The 24,104-nt window shown below is 41.2% G+C and overlaps 2 protein-coding genes across 2 annotated transcripts; one reads left to right on the plus strand and one right to left on the minus strand.

Moving 5' to 3' along the window:
- The first annotated feature begins 8,932 nt into the window (after positions 1–8,932).
- On the plus strand, positions 8,933–16,092 carry LOC125304928. The gene is made up of 2 exons (XM_048259462.1): positions 8,933–9,252; positions 14,799–16,092. Exon 2 carries the CDS (start codon positions 14,853–14,855, stop codon positions 15,831–15,833), a length of 981 nt encoding a protein of 326 aa, XP_048115419.1. The 5' UTR covers positions 8,933–9,252; positions 14,799–14,852; the 3' UTR covers positions 15,834–16,092.
- Positions 16,093–17,537: 1,445 nt separating this feature from the next.
- On the minus strand, positions 17,538–19,867 carry LOC125304567 (endoplasmic reticulum chaperone BiP-like). Its single transcript, XM_048258958.1, is given in 8 exon segments — positions 17,538–18,106; positions 18,187–18,354; positions 18,551–18,788; positions 18,932–19,322; positions 19,404–19,445; positions 19,447–19,502; positions 19,605–19,687; positions 19,843–19,867. Coding segments are annotated over 8 exon segments (1,557 nt in total). The 5' UTR covers positions 19,853–19,867.
- Positions 19,868–24,104: the final 4,237 nt, after the last annotated feature.

Here is a 24,104-nt window from a genome sequence, read left to right on the forward strand (position 1 = left end):
GTCTTCTGTAAAAGTTAGTGCCGTCAATAACTTATCAATTAGTGCCTACAACACTCATTAGCAAAATCTAAGAGAAGGGTAGTAGGGTAGGCTATTAGGAAAAAAACTGATAGCCTATATCCCCTCCGTTTTTAAAAATAATTCTGTTGAAAACTGATATGCTACAAACATGTTAAACAGCTGGGAAAGGTTGTCGCAAATCCCTCGGAACAGGTGGTCAATCAGAGATTTCAAACGAACGAGGGAACATGTCGCAATGCAACAGCGCTGTTTTCCCTTCATGAAAGTGAAACCACGAGTTTTCCCACATCTCAACTTTGGCCAAAGTTTTCAGAAATTATTCAGAAATAATCGTTTTCAGTGATAAAACCTCATTAAATAATATGCATTTTCCAGCCTTCCTTCTAGCCACAGCGTTTTTGTTTCAAACATAAGCCAATCTAAGCATGCTCAGATGATGTGATAGACCAGGCGCTGTTGCTCACCTGTCCATCATCGTAAAGCCCGATTTGATTGGTCCACCCGATCTAGGGCGAGCATACTTGCTCCACAATAGAGCAATGCCAGACCGAACTTCCCGACCTCAAATGTTGTGGGCGGGCCTAGTTTGGAATGGCACCCAGGCTAACTTTCTACTTCTACTTTATACATCTCTGCCATTATGTAAACCACACAATAACAATAGGCCTACGGCATGTTCCTGAGTAAGCAATTTATAATATGATTAAGCGATTTCAAGATAAGGACAAAACCTTAAATACTTAAGGGACATTTTAAGGAAACCTTAAGGAGAATACTGTTTGTGCAGCCGATTTTATTTTAATGAGCCTTAAATAAGGTTTTAACGGAACATCTTAAACTTAAGATGATTCGTGTAAGCCTGGGCCCTAAGACTGTGCCCATTGCTCAAATTTATGGTTGTTTAATGTTGAATTTCAGAGTAATTACATTCAAAAATGTACCTTAATGATACACCACAGTTTATAAAGGAACGAAGTTTAAAAAGAAAAACATAATATATCAGATGGATTACACGAATACAAGATTATTCGACAGCCGCTTCTTTTAATGGGCTACATTAAATATTTCAGGCCACCAGATGGCGGCATGGCACTGCACTTTGGATGTAAAACCAAGCAGTGAAATGGCGTCATCTGGTGGCCATGCAGCCCAATAGCACCATGACATATTTAATTTAACAGGAAATTACGGTAGAAATCTTGTTTTTCCCTACTACCGTAAATCCTGAAATTGTGACCAGGGTCTTTTATTTACTTAGGCTGTGCAAAGCACAGATCTTTATTTGGGGCAGGCTCATATTCGATTCAGGCCTTTATGTCTTATTAGGCTTCTGTTGTAGAATTTTATTCTTAAAAATAAAGTAGGCTAAAAGGCTAGGCCTACTCATAAAATATCAACTTGCCAGACACGCCTTCATGAACAATAACAAATTAGCGTAGATAACAGCAAGTTAAAGCTGCGGTTGGCAAGTCTGACATATTGAGGGGACTTAGCCAAAATATTGAATGTTTACAACTCTCATGCCCTCCCCCACTACCACCGAGCACCCTCTCATTGAGTTTGTGCTCGTCAGTGCACCAGACTGTGATTGACTGTCAGATCTCACACAGCCCTGCTCTGATTGGACCAGAAGAACCGGGAGCTGTGGATTTTTGCAAAACAAATAACAGGCTGTAGGTGGAGGTAGAAATGCGGGTTTTTTTTCTAAAACCGGCTGATTTATGTTGTTCTGTCGAAGCATAGTGTCGGTTTCAGTGAGTATGATCAAAAAAATCTTGCCAACTGCAGCTTTAAGGTTGTATATTTTTTAACACGTTTTATTGTGAGACATGCGTTTCGTTTGGAGTACAGGCAAAAGCAGAAGATTTTCGTTTTGGTTTGGGATTTAATTTACTTTTGAACTGTTTGATATTGCTACATGTTGGGACTGATGGACACTGAAATCGGGGGGGTATTTGATGGTTCACTAAGTTTTATGTAGTTGAAAGAGTGTCGGATTTCCACCCGCTTATTGCGAGACAAGTGCTCTAGTGCTTGTGGACTGATAGCCCTACTGGTAGGCAATTATTACCCCGGCTTGTATTTGGGGGCCGGCCTTTATTTGTCCGAATCGGCCACGACCTGGCTATATCCAAGGCCCGGCTATAGGCTAAATAGAATCCCGGCCATAATTTGAGGATTTACAGTAATCATTTGTGTAATCCATCTGATATATTGTGTTTTTCTTTTTAAACTTCATTCCTTTATAAATTGTCATGTAATCTGAGGGTACATTTCTGAATGTAATTACTCTGATATGTAAGGGATAACGGCCGCCGAGGTGACGTGTTATACGTGACTGATGGACAAGAGGGAATCCAAAGAACTCCCTGACGTGCAGTGACAATTTTTCTCCTCCCAAGATTTCTCCACGTTGCTTGAGCCAAATTCTGTTATTCTATATATTTAAACACCCAATAAGAAATTGCAAAGTACATTTATTAATTTGTGAATGATTGATGGAGTTTCATAATCTTTTTTAAAAAATTCAGTTTAATAAGATAAATAAATAATTGGACACTCTTAATTCAATATAATCTGTCATTTCAAATTTCATTTGGTTATCCATTATCCAGCTGCTTTTCCTTTTCCTTCAGGCAACATGTTCAGAGGAAGGCTATCTGAAACGAGTAGTTGCCCTTGATAGATAGATAGAGATAGATAGATACTTTATTGATCCCCAAGGGGAAATTCAAGAATAATGGGAGACCGTGTGACAACGGCATCAAGCTGGATTCGAACCGGCGATGCTACTGGCACAATTCCTCATGTGCACGGCAGCCCAACGGCCTCTCAATAGTGCTAAAGAGGGGATCTAAAACAACTGGTTACCTTGGGCTTACCTTGTAAGTTAAAAACAGCTGGTTACCTTGGGCTGCAACGGTCGTCAGTGCAGTGTTATAGGCTTCTATTCTATCTTTGTGGTTGATCAACTAAAAATAAAAAAATGTATGGGGTACTGATGTTATTGTGGGCTAGGCTTGCTGAAGTAGTCCCGCACCCTGTCCTTTATGCATGCAAATACTTTATTCCACCTGAATACTTGAAATATATAATCTGATCAGATCAAATAATAAAGTTGTACATTATTACATGACAAAGAAGAAAAAATAAGAAAGTACATGAAAATAAAAAAGGGAAAAGGAAAAAAGGTATTATATATTACAACATGATATTTAGGTTGAACTCAGGCCTTTGAGAGATAGTGTTTCTAGTGTGAAAATCCAGTATGCTTCACGTCTTTTTAATAATAAATCATGGTTACCACCTCTCTGTGACAACTTCACATGTTAAACCCCACAAAAACATAAAGATGAGATATCATACTTAAAATTGTTGAAGTGTAGGCCTACCGCTACCTAATAATCCTGGTCATGGATTGTGCTTTTGTGTTCACTTATACACTGTTTTAACTGTCTAGTGGTTTTATCTACATAGACTAGACCACAAGGGGACGTCAAAATGTGTGTAGAGGCACAAGTTATGCCACTTTTTATTGGGCTAATGTGTTGGTGACAGAATGTGCGGGTCTTGTATGTGTTGTTACATTACGCACAGCCACCACAGCGGTAGTTGCCAGCAGTGTTGGGGAAGTTACTTTTAAAAAGTAGTGTTTGCTCGTTACTGGTTTCTCAGAAAAGTAACCCGTTGCTTTACTTAGTTACCCTCTATGGAAAGTATTTTTTTACGTTACTCGTTACTTTTATGTTACTTTTATGTTGCTCGACTTTGGGAAGAAACCAATATCTGTTCCTAAATGTGTAGGCCTACATAAAGTTCTACTATGAAGGACATAACAGATATTTCTTTTGTGCTCTTTATTATAAAAAATGCCACAAACAGAGCACTTGACAAGAAAACATTGGGCTTATAGGCTTCAACACCACCACTAAAGCCCTATGAAACAATATCAAATAACATAGCCTCAATACATCCTGGGCATATAGGTGAACACAAAATATATGAGGGCTTATTTTATAGCCTTATACTCATTAAACAGGCGCTCCTCCGAAATTTGGTGGGCAGCTGAGAAAGCAGCGTCGCTGTCAAATATGTCCCTGGGAAAAGTAACGTTGCACTGATATGAAAAAGGAACTACGTTATGATACCAAACTCAAAAAACTAGTTACACACAACCAGGCTTGGAATTTCACCATTTTAGGGGCAAGGCCACTTGGCCTTCAGTTGGGCATATTTGGTGGGGCGCACAAAGACAACACGTCAGGGCACCAAGGCCAAAAGTTAACTATACAGTAGTAGGCTATACAAATGATCAAGGTTGTATTTAGCCTATTCACTGCAGTAGACCTGTCACTATGAAACATGACAAAAACATGAAACATGACATATTACATAAAAATGTAAATCAGCTAATGTAGATGATTTGTAAATGAACTGTAAATCATCTAATGTAGATGATGAACTGTAGATCATCTAATATTTACAGATATCTAGGCTATATTTAACATTTATTTTATATTTGGCCTGTTATGAGATCATGTATTGAACAATTTAAGCACAGCTCAGCTTTAAGAAACTCAAATAGCCTAGATGCATGCTTAGCATTTTGTGATCATTAAGGCTCCTTTCACAACCTCTTAGTCAGCTGTATATTCTCTAATTTTAATATTTACCGATATCTAGGCAATATTTGTACATTTATTTTGTATTTGGCCTGTTATGAAATCATGTAGAACAATTTACACACATTTTGAAACCTAAAGACCAAAGTTGGAGACATAAATGTAGACCTTGCTGCAAATTTAAAACCGGAATACTCTGGAACGGCTGCTTTACACCTTTGTGTTTGGTAAGGTTTGCTGTTTATTCTGATATATGGTTTGTCATGTGTTGAACGAAGGGTTCGTGAAGTATTTGACCAAGACAAATGGGTAGGGAGATGGCGCAGAACCTTATGTAGAAGTTATGATTATTTTTTTATTTTTTTTTTAAAGCTCTTTCATGTGATGTGATACATGTGTCTGTGTGATGAGTAGGCTACTTCGCGATCACGAGTATTTCAACTGAGAACAATGGGTGAATTTGGACGTACTTTCTTTCTTGCCATGCGCTGTCATTTTCTCCACTGCGTAAGACTGAATTAATTTGCGCTGTGAATGCTAAGATTACTTTGACAGGCCATAGGCTAAATAAAAATTGCTTAAATAAAAAAGACGCAAAGCAGAATATTGAAAGAAGGGGGCACCAAGGCCATGGCCGTCGTGGCCGCCGTGAAATTCCTACCCTGCACACAACACTGGTTACCAGTGGGAAATGGACTCTTCTCGGCTTGTATCTGGAGAAGTCTGCATGTACCAGCAGGTCTTTTAAGTTTTTAGCGCTTATAGACAAATAGCGGCATGTCTTTCATTATCTCAGAGTTCAGGATCTGATTTCAAGATGTGAGAATACTTATTGAAGATCGGACGTAGTATATGCAAGTGTGGAGAAAAGGATGTAATGCATGTGACAGAATTTCTTTTCTGTTACTTTTTTTAAGTAAATCTGATTGAGGCTTATTAAGGGCTTACAGGCTTTTTCGACCCATTCTGCTGCATAGCTTCACTGCGTGAATCTCTCCTTCATATCCTGTGCTTTCTCCATGTTGTCGTCAGCATAGGTCGTCAGTACTCTGACAAAATCTCCTTAATTTCTCATTTTTTTTAGTTTCGGGAAGGCCACTCTTAAAGGAACCATATGTAAGATTGTGGCCAAAACTGGTACTGCAATCACGTCCAAATAATCGTAGAGCGGTGTATCCCCTCCCCCTGCCCCCTGACTCGAGGTTGCCAACCCGGATGCCAAAACACTACTGACTTCGTGATTAGCAGATAGGTGGAGGGTGGCGCATCAGGCAAAACCACAACATGACATGACAAAACACAACATCAACATCAGTTGAGGGCTGCAACTTCACTTTTTAAATGACAATATCCTGGCCGGACTACTGTTGTCAGTGTTATAAGTATTTGAAATGAACATGATTTCTTAATGTCTAATTAAGAAATGTACCAGGGCCATTTTATGATTAATTGAAATACATTTCCTTTAAGTGTGGTGGGATGAAAATTACTGGCTAGGAGGAGGGTGTTTTTTTCTGTCTTTTTGCGATACAGTATTTAAAGGGAAAATCCGGTGTTAAATTAGTTTTAGATATATTCAACGTGTGTTGTTTTTTGTGTGTTGCAGTGTTACACAAAAAATACAATCTTCATCTATGAACTGATCCTGAAAACAAGAAGATGGGTAATGGGATGAGCGTTGAGGAAAGGAGGGAGTGGATGAGGAGGGAAAGGAATAGGAGGAGGAACGCACAAGACGATTTTGTGAAGGAACTCAATGAGGGTCCAGATCTGAGAGTCAACAACAGCATCATAACGTTTACCAGTCTGGCTTCTTCAGACAACCTGAGACAACACTACGATAATAGGAAGATGAAGACTGGGGGCGATGCTGGTGGGGAAGCTAGGTGATATGACACCAGATCCTGCACTGGTGGGCCTCGGAGCGCTGGCAATCGCTGTCCTCATCAACATGCTTTGTTCTAGTCCACCTGAGGAGAGCATAAAGGACACTCTGCAATGTGTGGTTGCTGAGGAGAAGGCCTCTGAGGTCTGGGATCAGATCGATGAGTGCCTGAAGAGATACAGGATGCACATCAACAACAACTCTGAGCTGAAGAACGACATCAAGCGGATTGAGTGCCAGATGAGCGCCGCACTCACCAAGCTGAAGAACTCCATGGTGAGGGACGGACACGTGTCGCCTCAGGCTCTGAAGGCCTGGGTAAATGGAGCGGCCTTCCACATCCACAGATGCTGATTCACCTAGTGAGACTCAAGAGGGATTCAGACCTGTGACCCTGTGGAGAGACTCCTCTCTGATTACCTGGACCTGCTGTTTAAAAAGCACAAGGAAATGATCAAAGGAAGGTGCAGTAAAAACTTTGACATTGAATATGAAACTGACAATTACTTTGTTGGTACTTCTGCTGCCGTAGCATATCATTATCTGGTAGATTCAACATGCTATTGGATGGATACTAGCATTGAGTGTGAATATGACGAATATTTTAAGATTTATTATGATCACAGGTACGGCAGGCAGAAGTGTGAGATTCAGCAATATTTCAGAGATGTAAAACAGAACCTGCAGATGCTGATTCATCAAAGAGGCTCCTTTAATGTGAACCGCTAACACTAAGTATACCGCTAAGTATGAATCAAAACACCCATGAGATGTGTCCAGTCCGAGTCTAAACACCTGCATGACTGAGTATGTACAGTATGAGCACCAATCACCTGAAAATAATGAGTAAAATCAGATGATTTTTTTTGTGTGTGACCAAAGGATTTATTCTGAAGTTTCGGCTTCATTATTGATATTTACAGTAATGCAGTATATTTACTAAATAATAAATAAAGAATCATTTAAAATACGTATGTGTAAACTGCAAATTTTTTCTTGTTGGTGGGGATTTTTTACATTTTTTTTTTTAATTATTATTTTATGGTATTTCCCTGTGTGTTATGTTGGCTCAGCTGTGCTGTGAGTCAATGTCCAACAGAGAGACAGTTAGTTGTTTCATAGCAGCCATGGCCGTAGCTACCATAGAGGACACCGAGGTCATGTCCTCGGTATTTTTTTCTTTACGTTTCGTTTGATTTATTAAGTAGGCTACAAATAGGCCTAGCCGACGAGACAATTTATCTTTGCATCAACGGACCGTCACGTGATAGACTACCTACATATCAAAACGAAAGTAGAGTCGAGGACTGTGTACTAAACTAATTAACGAACGCAACGCAGCTCACATAGTTTAAAAATAAATTTCAAAATAAACTTGACGTCTTGTTAATTTCTGCAGTAGGCTAATCTCAATTCACCTGACCTGAACAAAGGCTGATGAGGAGAAGCAGCTCATTCTTAATAACAGATGGAGCAGGGTCCAGTATAAATATCCAAAGTCAATTTGGGAAAAGGCTCAGATATACAGGTGCAAAAAAAAGGCTCAGATATACAGGAAAAGTGTGTTGGTTCAAGTTATAAACAAAACATGTTATAATCTGAACAAATATATGGTTGTTGGCAAAACTGGGGGCTCGGAAGAACCTCCTAGCATTTTGGGGTGCCCACATTTCTAGCGACGCCCCTGACCTCGGTATTTGAAAAATCCTGGCTACGGCTTTGATAGCAGCCACACCTACATACAGTCCACAGATCACACAGGCAGTTCACCTGCACAGGCAGCTGCTTTCTCCTGCATGTTATCAATATGAGATTAAAATCCACATTCACGGATTGAATTCTTTAATTACCTTAGAATGAGACATATTTATCTACATAGGGAGCAGTTCCTTTTTCACGGAAGCTGCCTTGTTGCTCTACAGTAGCTCAGAATGGAGAAACCAAACACTGGCTCTACTCCAGCTGTTAGGACCATGTAGGACCAGTCGGTTATTTAGATCAGTTTATGGATATCAGAATGTATTAATTATCCATCCAACCGCTTTCCAAAGACTGAGGGGAAGTAAACGAAGGAGGGGGAGTGAAGGAGGTGAAGTACTGTACGCAGTCAGAGACTAGGCGGCGTACCCGGAAATGCTCTGTTACATGACGTGCAGCTCCACCTTCTTCCCTTCCTCTGTGCACTGGAAAGCTTCACTTAAGTTGTATTTACATCTACAGTTGCTGATAACAGTACACAAGTGTCACATTATGTATTCTGTATTGTTACATATATACATACATACACACTTAGTTTTATTCCCAGGTGAATACTGCCCAATGTTAAACTAGCTGAGCAATGTTCCCTCTAAGCTGCGCGCGCGCGCGCGCGGCCGCGCAGACCAGTCGAAGTGGCCGCGCAATAGATTTTTCAGACCGCGCACATTTTTCAGACCACACAAATTATTTTTTTTAGGGGTTAAAATCTGAGCATCAACGGCGATGTAGGCTAGGTAATAAACATTTAAAATACTGACATGTCTGACAACCAAGCCGGATGTAGCTTAAGGTAGAATGTTTACATAAAAACTATCCTTTAAGGCTACTCGGTGCGGGCGGGCCCTGCTCCAGTTATGTACCATGGCGAAAAGAAAGGCAGAGCAGATGCCCCAGAAAAGGTCTGCCCAACGTTTAAACATGAGGGACTAGATGAAATACTCCAATCTGACACAAAATATGGTCCAGGTAGGAAAAAACATATATTCAGATATATTTGCGAAAGGAGTGGCGCTGCAAATTCTGCTCGGAGGCAAAAGCGAAAGGAGAGTTCGCTCGTGGGAAAACTTGGTCTGAGTGGAAGCTTGATTACCTAAAGCGTTATCCGACACACAGAAAGTCCATGTAGAGACGCATTGAAAACATTAAGACTTAGACAAGGGAACTCTATCGATCAAATTCTCCCCGAAACGAATCAATCCCGAGAGAGACGGATTCAGAGAGCACGATCCGACCCTGAACAAATAAAATTATTAATCGACAATGTGATGGTAGCAATTAATACCAACATATCCATGTTATCAGTTCAGGATACACGATCATATGGCAAGATGCTTGTGCTTTACATTAGGCTACGTTTTCAAAACTGCACCAAAATTATTTTTATTCAGAAATTCAACTGTTTGTCATTTTGGTAAACCAGCCTACTTGTGGCACTTTAAAAGTGTGTGTAAATCAGGCCTTTCTACGAACACTTGTAACGCTGTAGGCCTAGCTTAGGCTACTTTATTGCAAAATTATTTCCCTATTTATAAACTGAACTAAACTGTCGGACATTTGGAAAACATAATGAAGTGTCGTTGTAGCTTTGTGTAACCCAGACATCAGCAACGTTCATTTTATACAACCTATCACTCTCGTGGCTGCCTGCATTTTCCCTGTCGTCACGGCTGCATCTTTCGCACTCGTTTGTGCTTTTTAGCGGCGTGTTCTAGCCTAGAAATCTAGACGCGCCCCTAGCGGCAGCTGCCAGGGCTAGTCTAGCAACTCTCCATTGGCTAGTGAGCTCCAGAAATCGAAATTTAATCAGGCCAATGAAATCATGTATAGAGTCGTTAGGTGGGCTTAACATAATGATTGATGGCAGAGTTGCAACAGTTTGGCTTGAATTCCCTGCTACTTGAAAACAAATAAGATGGATGTTGCTGTTGGCGAACAGTGTGACACGAGTTAAGCTTTTTATTAAGTTGGCAAACGTTTGAACTAGCCAACTAGCTCCGCTGGTGGGAAACGCATGGGACTCATAGCGCTGCCGCTGTCCTATTGCGTGCAGAGGGAATTTGAAAGACAACTGATTATCCCGCCCCTCGGACTGAGCCCTGCGAACGGTGAGTGCCCAGACCCTACATTTTAATGTGGGTCTGGCTCGTCAGGCTAGGCGTGTTCATCAGGTCCCGGGACACCCGTCTGAGCCTCCATGGACCACGTTAACAATTAATGAAATTAGCTTATTATCAATGAGTGTTATCAATTTGAGCGAGTATAGGCTACTACACATATTTTTTTTCTAAAGATACAGGTCTGCTGCAGACAATGAGCTGCCAACCACCATAATGTAATAGCAACCCAAAATAATGAACTTGCTGTCCTCATAAAAAATAAAAAGTTGGTCTCGGCATGCCCATTCTTGATCCAATGGTTCAGTGGCAATAGGCTACTCAAGTGAAAAACACAATTAGCCTAATAAATAAAATATTTGTCTCACTCAGTACATATATCTCGTAAATTGGTAAGCCATAGAATATCCCACCGTCATGATTATTATATTTGAAAATTCCAATCTATCCCACCTAAATATCAAATGTTATTGCTTCCTGGTGACATAAAAACACAAATGGTTTCCTTGATATAAAGGCTGACATAAGAGACATAAGCTATGCTAGATGGGTACAAATCCCAGACTGTCTTGGGAAATAAACAAAAACAAGATATAGGATGTATACAATGACAAATTCAAGGTCTCAAAGTGTTAATGCTTCTTTCCAAAAATCTCACCAGAAGTTGTTATTTAAAGGGGTTATTTAAAAAAAAATCTTCTGGGGGAGCATGCACCAAGACCCAGACCTAAAGCTGAGTTACCGACCTTTTGAAGTGGGGGGCCCATTTCACATCTGTGCAGTGTGCACATTTGTGCCTGGGGGGCCCATTTCACATCTGATAATCTGCCCATGTGCACACCGTTTGCTACATAGTGCGCAAGTTTTATGCACTTATTTTAATAAATGGTGCACTCATCTTAGTAAATAATGCACTTTATTCAATTTTACACACAAGCGAAACATTTTAGTGAGTGAGTGCCACCCCCCCCTCCCCCAAATCTCACTCCAAGCTGAGCTCAAAACTTGAGAACCCTGATTACACATTCACCACAAGGTGTTTGGGTGCTCTGAAAATGAGAACCAAAATGATTTTTCAGACTTGTGAGGTCTGCTGTTCAGACCCTGAAGGGATTTCTTTTCTGTTCATTGCTTTTTGTGAGAGTGTTTCTACTTATCTCAGTAAGAGAAATAAATCGAGCCTATGTTGAGTACAAATATGTCTTCTGAAGGCCTAAACAGAGCCCAGCCAAAAACTCCAATAACATGTTGATCAACTTTGAGGGACAGCTATGACCATGCAGGATCATCCAGACCAAATGTGACAATTTTGCTATATACTATTCCTATTGATGTACCAGCATGCACAATTTGAGCCTCCTACATGGTTTAGTTCTTGTGCTTTGGGCTTGTGAACTTTGACAAAAAAAAAATGAGGCTGAACAAAATCGACACCCCCCTCCCCCTGTAAAACTGGCTGTATCTTGGAAAGTACTGTATTGATCTTACACAAGTAATTTTACAGTGTCTCCTGGGTAACATAGGTACACCTGGTAATTTTTTCAGAATTTTTTGAGACCTAAGTGCGTGGGCCCTGGTTGAATTGACGTGGAATGACCCAATGCGTTAATTGCGTTAATATTTCCTAACGTGTTATGTATTTGTGTTATGTACATGTTATGTAGCCTACTTTTTACTTTACTTTACTGGCTAACTGCCTCCTCTTTCAGTCTATGCATCCTGCTCTGGCTCAGTTCGTTCTTCTAATTCCTTGAGTTTTCTGGTTCGTTTCCATCGTCTCTCGCGCTGACAAACTGCGCGCAGCGCAAAGGGCGTATGAAACGTCATCACGTAACATTACTCCACAGTGGTCATGGGAAATGTAGGAAGTACTGCCAGGGGGACATATGACAGAGAGCAGAGCCTTATGTATCATGCACGTAATGCTTCATGCATCACCGGCCGAACTGGCTACTAAGTTTTTAACACCCGCCAAAATGAATTTTAACCCGCATTTGGTGGGTTGGCGGGTGTTAATTTAGAACCCTGTTTGGGTGGCCTGGGGAGTTTTATTGGGTGAAGAGGTGATTGGGTGAGGAGGTGATTGGGTGTGGGTAGTGATGGGAAATCAAGGAAGATGGGGATGAATATTGGTCCAGAGTCTCCATCTGCCTGCTGAAGTCCTGGGGAGTTTGTTGCATACGCTTCACTTTCAGCAGGTATTCCAGTAGCAGTGTTTCCCACAGAATTGGATTCAATTTGTGGTGGTAGCTGACTTGGACAAGGCGGAGTGTATAGGTCTAATTGAGTGTCTGCCACTGCTGATGTGTGGATGCAATTCATAACGTTTTCTACATAGTTAAAAAAAAGGTAAAGGTTCGTACTTCTCCTTGGGACAAGCACTTTTGAATTTTGGAAAACACTTTTCCATTTACATCGGGATTTTGTAAACATTCAGTGTCAGAGTCAATAAAATGAGCCCTTCAACGAAATTGACAAGCAGCTGTAAGTAGGCTAAGCATGCTAAATTCGACATCCAAACAGTATTCTAACGTTAGCTTTGAGATACTGCTTGATTGCATAACTTAACTTAGTTTAGTCTCTTCAATGTAGCCTACTATGTTGTGATAAGATCTTAGCAGAGTTAACTTCAATGCAGCAGTTTTGAACAAATTTGCGCAGCATGGTCACGATGCTAAGCGGATTTAATAGCAATTTAGCCAGATGTCTTCTATGCAATGCTTCTATGTGGCAACAACAATCCTTCAACAATCGTGAATATTTTGTTAAATGCACATGCAGAGGAGGGGCAGGGGGCTACGACAGAGAGCGGGGCGGGACAAGAAAAGGCTAAAAAAGGCGTAAAAAGCAAGGATTTGATCTTATATTTAATTTAATTTAAATGAAATGAAATGAAATGAAATTAAACATAGAATATTTATGTGTGGCGGCCGATTTTTATTTAGTTGCGCCCCGCCACAGATTAGTCAATGTACAGTATGGGAAACATTGAGTAGTGTATTCCATGTTGTTGGGACTTTGTAGTGGCAAGGAGTCAACTGAGGTGGGCAGGGGTATTGGTACTGGTGTTACAACATGACCTTTCTTTAAGATTGTCAGTGGCTCAGTGGGATAATGCCTTATACGGGTGTTTCTTAGGTTGAGAGTTTGAATCTCGCCATAGCTTTCTTGAATTTCCCTTTGGGGATCAATAAAGTATCAATCTATCTATCTATCTATCTATCTATCTATCTGATAGCCTCTCAGCAGCTTTGCTAGGTGCTGTCTCCTCATGCTAAGATTCCGGGGAGTTTGACGCCAGTGACTCATTTCAGCAGCACCCATCTTATCTTGTCCAGTGGACAGGGCTGGGCATTGTTGAGCTGGTTGTTGTTTCTCCAAGGTCTGCATTTCAGTGGAGGTTAGCGGGTGATTACCAGAGGTCCCCACAGCAGGGGGGGTTGGGCATATCTCTGTTTCAGCCTGTGGAGAGTGTTTTGGTTTAGCTGAGTTGTTGTATGGCTACTGAGAGCTTGTCAGAGGCTCGGCTCAAGGTTGACAGAAAAAATGTTGGGTGCAGGAGAGAGAGGTGATAGTTTTTAAAATTCATCCCAAATGAAAAGCATGTTTTTGCGAGCCAGGTGTTTAGACTGAATAGTCTGGTAAATACAAAGCTTCCCTCTGCTGGGAGTGGGACACTGATGAAAATTTGTATTCCAAGCTCATAAAGCCCCTAAAAAGTACCACCTGCCACAGCGCCCCCCCTCATGTTTTTGATGGTAACCTATTTTCAATCAATAGTGAAAGTAACTGTGTATAACTGTTTTGTCGTTGACTATGAGACCACGGTGAAGTTAGTTTCACTTTGCCAATAAGTTCAATTAATAGACAAGTGCAAATGTGTGTAGGCTATACTCTGCTAGGTTTTAGTAAAGCATGGTTTAGTGGAATAACTGTTCTATATATACGGTCTCGCGCCACTGACTATCAAAACACCAATGCACTGTTTGAAGTTGTGCTGCGCGCTTTTAAAGGGAATGACAGATGTCATTCTCATTGGTTTAAATGATGTTACACCCAAAACACACCCATGTCTTATTAAGAAACCTAGGAACACCTTGTTGCGCCGTCCGCCCAACGTTTGATAAGGAAACCACTATGCGTTTTAAACTGTCATGATAGGGCCCATGTGTCTTACGTTAGGACAGACAAACACTATGTTTAATACATTCCTTCACACACTTTTGCTCCTGTGTTTCTGGTTTTAAAAAGACTGAAAAAAAGCTGTATTTATCTGACTACAGCTCCATGTACACCACTTCAACATGTCCAGACACAAAGCTTCAATGAATGCAGCCAAGATGTTCTAAGATAATTTGGATGAAAGTGTTTAACGTGTGTTGTTTTTGTGTGTTGCAGTGTTACACAGAAAACTACAACCTCCATCTTTGAACTGATCCTGAAAACAAGAAGATGAGTAATGGGATGAGCGAGGAGGAAAGGAGGGAGAGTAAGAGAAGAGCACTAGACGATTTTGTGAAGGACCTTAATGAGGGTCCAGATCTGAGAATCAACAACAGCATTGTAACGTTCACCAGTCTGGCTTCTTCAGACAACCTGAGACAACACTACGAGAATAGAAAGATGAATACTTGGGGCGATGCTGCAGGCTGGATCAAGGACCTGGTGGGGAAGCTAAGTGACATGACACCAGATCCTGCACTGGCGGGCCTCGGAGCGCTGGCAATCGCTGTCCTCATCGACATGCTTTGTCCACCTGACGAGAGCATAAAGGACACTCTGCAATGTGTGTTTGCTGAGGAGAAGGCCTCTGAGGTCTGGGATCAGATTGACGAGTGCTTGAAGAGATGTAGAATGCACATCAACAACAACTCTGAGCTGAAGAACGACATCAAGAGGATTGAGTGCCAGCTGAGCGCTGCACTCACCAAGTTGAAGAACTCCATGGTGAGGGACGGACACGTGTCGTCACAGGCTCTGAAGGCCTGGGTAAATGGAGCAGCCTTCCACATCCAGATGCTGATTCACCTGGTGAGACTCAGAGGGATTCAGACCTGTGACCCTGTGGAGAGACTCCTCTCTGATTACCTGGCCAACCTGGACCTGCTGTTCAAAAAGCACAAGGAAATGATCAAAGGAAAGTGCAGTAAAAAAGTTTACTGGGAAATTGAAACTGAAAATTTGGTGGTACTAGTAATAGCACTCTTTGGTGGTACTAGTTATTACACACAGTATCATTATTGGGTAGATGAAGATTCTAAATGGAGTTTGATAAAATGTGGTTTTGAGGGTGAATATGACAAATATTTTGAGGTTTATTATGATCACAGGTACGAAAGGCAGAAATGTGAGATTCAGCAGTACTTCAGAGACATAAAACAGAACCTGCAGATGCTGGTTCATCAAAGAGGCTCCTTTAATGTGAACCGCTAACACTAAGTATACCGCTAAGTATGAATCAAAACACCAATGAGATGTGTCAAGTCCGAGTCTAAACACCTGCATGACTGAGTATGTACAGTATGAGCACCAATCACCTGAAAATAATGAGTAAAATCAGATGATTTTTTTTGTGTGTGACTGAAGGATTTATTGTTTGAATGAAGTTTCGGCTTCATTATTGATATTTACAGTAATGCTGTATATTTACTAAATAATCAATAAAGAATCAAATACTTATGTGTAAACTGCACATTTTTCTTGTTGGTGGTGATTTTTTACATTTATTTTTTTTAAGTCCAACAGAGAGACAGTTGGCAGTTGTTTCATAGCAGCCACACCTACATACAGTCCACAGATCATACAGGCAGTTTGCCTGCACAGGCAGCTGCTTTTATGTTATCAATATGAGATTAAAGTCCACATTCACGGATTGAATTCTTTAATTACCTTAGAATGAGACATTTATCTACATAGGGAGCAGTTCCTTTTTCAATGAAGCTGCGTTGTTGCTCTACAGTAGCTCAGAATGGAGAAACCAAACACTGGCTCTAGATCCAGCTGTTGGGACCATGTAGGACCAGTCGTTATTTAGATCAGTTTATGAATATCAGAATTTATTAATTATCCATCCATTACATACTGCTTATTCTTATAGGGTCGCGGGGGTCTGCAGCCAATCCCAGCTGACTTTGGGCGAGAGGTGGGGTACATCCTGGATTGGTCGCCAGTCAATCACAGGGCTGACAGATAGAGACAGATAACCATTGACATTCACACCTACAGGCAATTTAAAGTCACCAGTAAACCTAACCCCCAAACTGCATGTCTTTGGACTGTGAGAGGAAGCTGGAGAACCCGGTAAGAATCTATGTGAGCACGGCGAGAACATGCAAACTCCACACAGAAAGGCCCCAGCCATTTGTTGGATTTGAACCCGGATCCTTCTTGCTGTGAGGTGACAGTGCTAACCACAAGAGCACCGTGCCACCCTATTATTAAATATTTAATTATAAAATTAATAATAATTATTTAATTAATTCATTAAACAGGATATTATCTCTGACATCCTCCCTCGGGACGGGACACCAGTCAGTTTCTCAAAAGTGACAAAAATTACAGCCACTTGACTGATCCTGCCTCATAAATCACAAATACTAAACAATGAATTTGTAATTTGATTATTGATTGACAACCTTAGATCTTACAGAACATGGCGCAGACCTCAGATCAGTCCTTATGAGTATGATGTGGTCAACAGTTCAGTGACTCAAGATTTCATCTCAACCCTTCAGTAAAGTTTTGACCTCAAAGAGATTAGTCCAGACGGGAACACAAGTCCAGTTTCAGTGGAACGAAGAGTTTCTGTCCTCACCTTTCTTTGGAAGTTTATACGGAATCCAATCCTATTATGCTCCTAATTTACTACATTGGCTGAGTAACAAAAATATGAACACCTTACAATGGTTTAGAAGAGCAGAGTCTGTGTGCACATGCACCAGATCTACAGCTCCTCCATCTTCTCCTGTTCACCCATCTCTACCTTCTCTTCTCGCTCATCCTTCTCTTCATTTTCTTCCCTCTCATCCTGCTCATTATTTTCCTTCTGTTCTTCCCTCTCTTTCTGTTCATCCTGTTCTTCCCTCTCTTCCTTCTCGTGCCCCTGTCCTTCTTTCGCTTCTTGTCCTGGAACCACGACTACAATTCGTCCTTCTCGTCCTGCTCGCCCTCACCCTCCTCTGGAGGTGGTCCGTCTGCGTTGCCATAGAGCTTGCCAACAATGGGCTGAACAACCTCCTCCAGCTCCTTCTTCTTGGCCTTGAATACTTCTGTGTTGGCTTCCGGGAAGAACTCCATCCATTCAATCTTCTCCTCCACGGCCTTCTTGATGGCTTCTTTGTCAATGGCAGACAGCTTGCCGCCCAGCTTCTCTTTATCTCCCACCTGGTTCTTCAGGGAGTAGGCATAGCTCTCCAGCTCGTTGTAGGCATCGATGCGCTGCTTCTACTTCTTGTCTTCTTCAATGAAATGCCGGCCATCATTCACCATCCTCTCAATGTCCTCTGGGGTCAGACGGTTCTGATTGTTGGTGATGGTGATTTTTTTCTTGTTGCCGGTTCCCCTGTCTTCAGCAGTTACACGGAGGATACCGTTGACATCAATCTCAAAGGTCACCTCAATCTGGGGGACACCACGGGGTGCTGGAGGAATGCCGGTCAGGTCAAAGTTACCCAGTAGATGGTTGTCTTTGGTCAGAGGGTGATCACCTTAGGAAATTAATGAAAAAGTCTTAAAACCCATCATGTCAAGATGACTTTTGCAACAGTCAGAGGAAATCGGAGCATACCTTCATAGACCTTGATGGTGACAGTTGGCTGGTAGTCAGAGGCCGTGGAGAAGATCTGAGACTTCTTGAATGGCACCACGGTGTTCCTGGGGATCAGATAGGTCATCACTTCTCCAACAGTCTCAACTCCCAGAGACAGGGGGCACACATCCAGAAGAACCAGGTCGCCTGTTCACGAGACACAACAGGTTCGAGTTTATGGATCAGTGTCGTCCATATGTTCCAGACAAGTGGGTACATTTATTAAAGCAATCAAGAGTTACTTTTCTTTATATGACAGGTTGGTGCATGAATGCATAAATTCTTCTTCTTCTTATATATATATATATATATATATATATATATATATAAGGTATTCCCATACCTATATCAACCTGTCTGGAAAACAAGCCAGCCTGAACAGCAGCTCCGTAGGCCACAGTCTCCTCAGGGTTGATGCCTGTGAAGGGATCCTTTCCATCGAAAAACTCCTTCATCAGCTGCTGGATCTTGGGAATATGAGTGGAGCCACCGACCAGCACGATCTCATCAATGTCAGATTTCTCCAGTGCAGCATCTTCCAGAGCTTTCTGCATAGGCATCAGGATGGACCTGAAAAGATCCTGCAGAAAGGGGGGAAGGGGGGAATTTGTGTACAATGCAGGTAACATTTGCACAATGTAGCACAGCGGAATAACAAGAAAAATGCACAACACAAGAAAAATGCACATATGTTTGCATAATGTAGAATAATATTTTTTCTCACCATGTTTAGCTCCTCAAACTTGGCACTGGTCAGGGTCTTGGAGAAATCTTCACCTTCAGAGAAAGACTCAATCTCAATATGTGCTTCATGTTGTGAAGACAGAACTCTTTTGGCCCTCTTAACTTCCCGACGCAGCTTCTGAACGGCACGGTTGTTTTGGCGCACATCCTTGCCGGTCTTCTTCATGTACAGCTCGATGAAGTGCTCCATGAAACGCTGGTCAAAGTCTTCACCTCCCAAGTGAGTGTCTCCATTTGTGGCCATAACCTTGACAAGACCACAGTAAATCGTGAGGAGGGACACATCAAAGGAACCACCACCAATGTTCATCACCAGGATGTATTTCTCACCATCCATCTTGTCCAAACCGTAAGCAATAGCAGCAGCCGTTCTGAGGGTTAAAATTAAAACATACATTTTTACCTCTTAAAACATTTGTATTTATCCAGCTGCTCTCGGCTGGTATACTTACGGCTCATTAATGATCCTCATCACATTCAGGCCTGCACATTCAAGCCTGACGCTGGGCATCATTAAAGTAAGCAGGAACAGTGACCACAGCATGGGTGACCTACAGAGACTAGGTTACTTAAGGAGACTTAAGTACTTAACATGTATTTTACTGTATTTTTAAAAAGTATTTCATTGCCAGTGAGTAGTAGTAGTTCACTACCTTGTTTCACAAGTATGCCTCAGCGGTTTCCTTCATCTTAGAGAGAACCATGGCAGAGATCTCTTCTGTGTAAAAACCCTTGTCTGGCTATGAACAGTAAGAGCAATGTGGGGTTTGCTCTTCTTCTCAAGCACCTGTAAGAATGATTATATGTGGTGAGATTCACAGTATTGTCATAACATAAATGAGGTTTTAAACATGCCATAAGGTTATGCCATAATAAGATGATTAGACATGCTATCATACATAATTCTCACCTTAAAGGGCAGGTATTTGATGTCCTGCTGTACAGAGAAGTCATACCAACGGCGACCAATGAATCTTTTAGTGTTGAAAACCGTGTTCTTGGGGTTGGAGGTCAGCTGGTTCTTAGCAGCATCACCAATGAGACGCTCTCCCTCAGCGGTGAAGGCCACATAGGAAGGGGTGATCTTGTTGCCTTGGTCATTGGCGATAATTTCCACATGGCCATCTTTAAAGACTCCAACACTAAAACAAAGTGAAACAAAGGTTAGCCAGAATGTGTCTTGTGTCTTTACCGAATGTAAGTCTTGAATCTCCAAGTCAAACAGTGTTTACCAGGAGTAGGTAGTCCCCAGACCAATTTCTACCACTGTTATTTTTCTCAACAGTGGCTGATTTTTGACTCTCACCACTCTCTTTTCACACTTGTCTACATCTTTAACACTGTTATGTGTTTTTCGTAGTTGTGCTACTAATATTGTGCCAATGACCATAACCAGGAGGCAAATATCTTCATCAGCCCCATGGTTCAGTTTCTGCATTTGCTTGAAAACTCATAAAATATAATTGGTTTTAGGTTATGCAATGAAACCTGCAATCAGTTCAGTTAACTTTATTGTCCCAAAGGGAAACTTGTCTCGCAGTCAGGTACACATAAATAGCACAAGATACACAAAGACACAAGATGGGGTAAAAGACACAGGTTAATATAAGTTAAGAAGGTTAAGAAAGAAAATAAGAAAGAAAGAAGCTGTCTTATCAATCTACGTTTCTGACAGATGCTCATCAGAATCGTTTCTGTGCAATAAAACTTGCTGAAAAGATTATATGTCTTCCCTATTTGGACATTTAAACTAAATTAGATAATTGTCCATATATCTACCCTAAATGTCAATAATGCAGGAAGGCATTGCAGTGACACCATAGTGTGCTAGGTATAATATTATGGACTAGCTGATTGAGCTATTAGCTATTGAAATGGTGCCTCATATCCCCCCAGTTCTGTTAGATGGGAAATAATAACGTGTCAGAGGGTTCAAATTATTGTATTTTGTATTATTGCATAACGAAGAGCAGGTGTAATTTTACCAAACCAAAATATTTATTGATGCAGTTTTTCTCCACTGGTTTGGCTCATTATGACCGCCGCGCAGCGAAGCGGGTTTAGTCAGATTATTATTGTTTTCTTTTCTTTTTCCATTGGCCAATTTTCCGTCAAGGATTCCCGTGACACTGAAAGACCGGGGTACACGAAACTTGGTGGGCATGTAACCCACATGGATAGCATGGAACCATTGTTTTTCGTTTTGATCTGTAGCCCCCCCACTGGACTGGACCGGTAGGGCAGACACAGTTTTTTGTGAATATCTCGAGAACCGTAGGGTTTAGGAGGACCACCTTTTTTTTGTATGTTGATCTTAAGGGGCCATGTCAACCCATTCCATAACCACTTATTTCATGTATAGCGCCACCTAGTTAAAAACAAAAAAGTAAAAAATCAGGTGTTGTAATCACAGGTATCTGTGACCTAACATGGTCAAAACGGCACAAAATTGGAAGTCTAGGATCATTAGGACACCCTCTGAATGCACGCCATGTTTCGTGGAATTCCGTTCATGGGGAGCCATACAATAAATTAATTTATGTTACTGTACACCAACTGGCCTGTAGGTGGCCGGACACAGTTTTCTGTGAATATCTCGAGAACCGTAGGGCCTAGGAGGATCACCTTTTTTTGTATGTTGGTCTTAAGGGGCCATGTCAACCAATCCCATTACCACTTATTTCATGTATAGCGCCACCTAGTTAAAAATTAAAAAATTAGGTGTTATAATATAATATAATAATAATATCTCTGGCTGACATGGTCAAAACTGCACGAAATTGAAAGTGTAGGATCATTATGACACCCTCCGAATGCATGCCAAGTTTTGTGGACTTTCGTTCATGGGGGGGCCATACAATAAATTAATTTATGTGTACATTTAGTGACCGTACACCAACAGAGTTTTCTGTGAATATCTTGACAGGTAGGGCCTAGGATGACCAATTTGTTGCGTCAGTTTGCCTCCAGGGGTCATATTAACCCATTCCATATGCACACATACATGCATAAACAGATATTCACACACACACACACATACATTCACAGTAATCATACGTATAACACATACACACACAGTAGACATACTGTATGTACGCATGCATGCACATGCACACACACAGGCACACCCACAAGCACATGCACGCGCACACACACACACACACAAACATAAACACGAACACGCACACATGCACACAATTCAAGAATTTCTCAGAATTATGAACAGGGAAGATGGGGATGGGGTTGTATAAAATATATTTTTGGTGACAGGGACACTGTACTGCAGGAGATGTTTTCCTTTGCATGAATGTTAAATTGAGGTCCTGACTCACCATGGTTGTTAAAGATCCCATGGCACTTAACGCAAAGAGTAGGTGGTTCCCTGATTTGCTTTATTTTTGTACACACATGCGCGCACACACACACACAAAAAACACACACACACACTACACATGCACACACACACACATAAACACACATACACACACACACACATGCACCCACACATACAAACACACCTACATACACAAACACACGAACACACACACACACAAACACACGCAAAACACATATACACAAAAACAACCACACGCTCTGCAGACTCTCAATTACAAACACACAAAAAAGGAACAAAGAAGGAAATGAACACAATTTGACGTGAAGCGTGACTTATTTTTCTGGAATAAATGTGCTGGACTGGGCGCCGGTCATATTTTGTACCGCTCTGCGGTACATCTAGTTTCTTGAAATAGAAATTACATTTTCAAAATAACATGGGCAAACCTCCACAATTGAATTTCTCATTAATTTCATCAAACTGCAAATGTCTTAGCACATGTCTCTGTCTCAGTACATTTTTGCAAATGATTAAGTACAGGTTGTCATATTCTCACCTTGAGAAATAGCAATAAAGTCGCTATACAGTTAAAAGAAATAAACTTTTTGTTGAGAGCTAAAATGACAGTGGTAGATCCGAAGGTAAGTCTGAAACGCCTCAAGGACCCAGGTGGTGTTCCATACAAATATGGGTGTCTATTCAGATGCCTGAACTACAAATATTACATCCCCCTCTTTTTGAAAGAAGAAAAACAACAGCTCAAATTTAGCATACTTTTAAGGGTATTGGTAATAAACATTTCAACAACACAAAATGATTAGAAAATCATTAGACCTACATTGTTAAGGCAACACTTATGTGAACATTGTTTGAGTATGCATCAGTTCACCATGAACATTTTTAAAATAATTATGCCGACTGACATTAGAATACCTGCCGTATCTCTGCAATTCACTTGTACTAATTCATTGAAACATACTTCTCATTTTAAAACATGACATTAAACCAACCTTACATTACAATTTTTCTCCATTGGTTTGGCTCATTTCTTGAAACAGAAATTACATTCTCAAAACTTTAAGATCATTTGGCAAAACAGTCTTACAGTTCAGCACAACACTATAGCTCACTTGCAAAAGCTCATGGGCCGGTTCCCTGATAACGCTCACTCAAAAGATATATCTTTCCAAAGTTGTTTATGTTCCTAAGTGTGTTCCCCGAAGTGTTCCTTAGGAAGCTTCTTAACACGCTGCCTCTTACGTTCATGGGCGGACTGGCCATCTGGCATACCGGGCATTTTCCCGGTGGGCCGACGCACCTTTTGGGCCGATAGAATAGGCTATAGGCCTATATATTATTTAATCATTTTGGCCAATGATCGGCCCAAATGAAGGATAATCAACGGCCCATTGGTTACATTTCCATTTTGACACTCGACGGATCCAATAACAGCTCATGTCAGGCCCACCCCTCCCATTTTGGCTCAGAGCCAGGATTCTATGAGCGCATCAAAAGTTAATCGAAGTTGCCTATACGAAATTGCCGCGGGTGCCGGGGTAGTGACAATTGTGCAAAAGTAACACCAATGTAGAAGCTTCAAAAATACAATATTGCAAGTAGGCTAGCATCAACATGTTGAAGTTCGTTGAGTTTGAACGAGGATGTAAGCAAGCATACAGAGGAGAGGGACAGTGAGCAGGTGGTGGAGAAAGCCTAGTTGAGGCTACATGATAAGAACTCAGTAGTGGAGCAGGTAGGCTATGTGTGACATGCCATGCTGACGGTGAGGATTATTATGAGATATTAATTGAGATAA

Source organism: Alosa alosa, chromosome 12, assembly GCF_017589495.1.
Source record: "Alosa alosa isolate M-15738 ecotype Scorff River chromosome 12, AALO_Geno_1.1, whole genome shotgun sequence".
In the NCBI taxonomy this organism is placed as follows: domain Eukaryota; kingdom Metazoa; phylum Chordata; class Actinopteri; order Clupeiformes; family Clupeidae; genus Alosa; species Alosa alosa.

Coding starts and splice junctions, on each gene's coding strand:
- LOC125304928 (XM_048259462.1), top strand. CDS start 14,853: ATGAGTAATGGGATGAGCGAGGAGGAAAGGAGGGAGAGTAAGAGAAGA.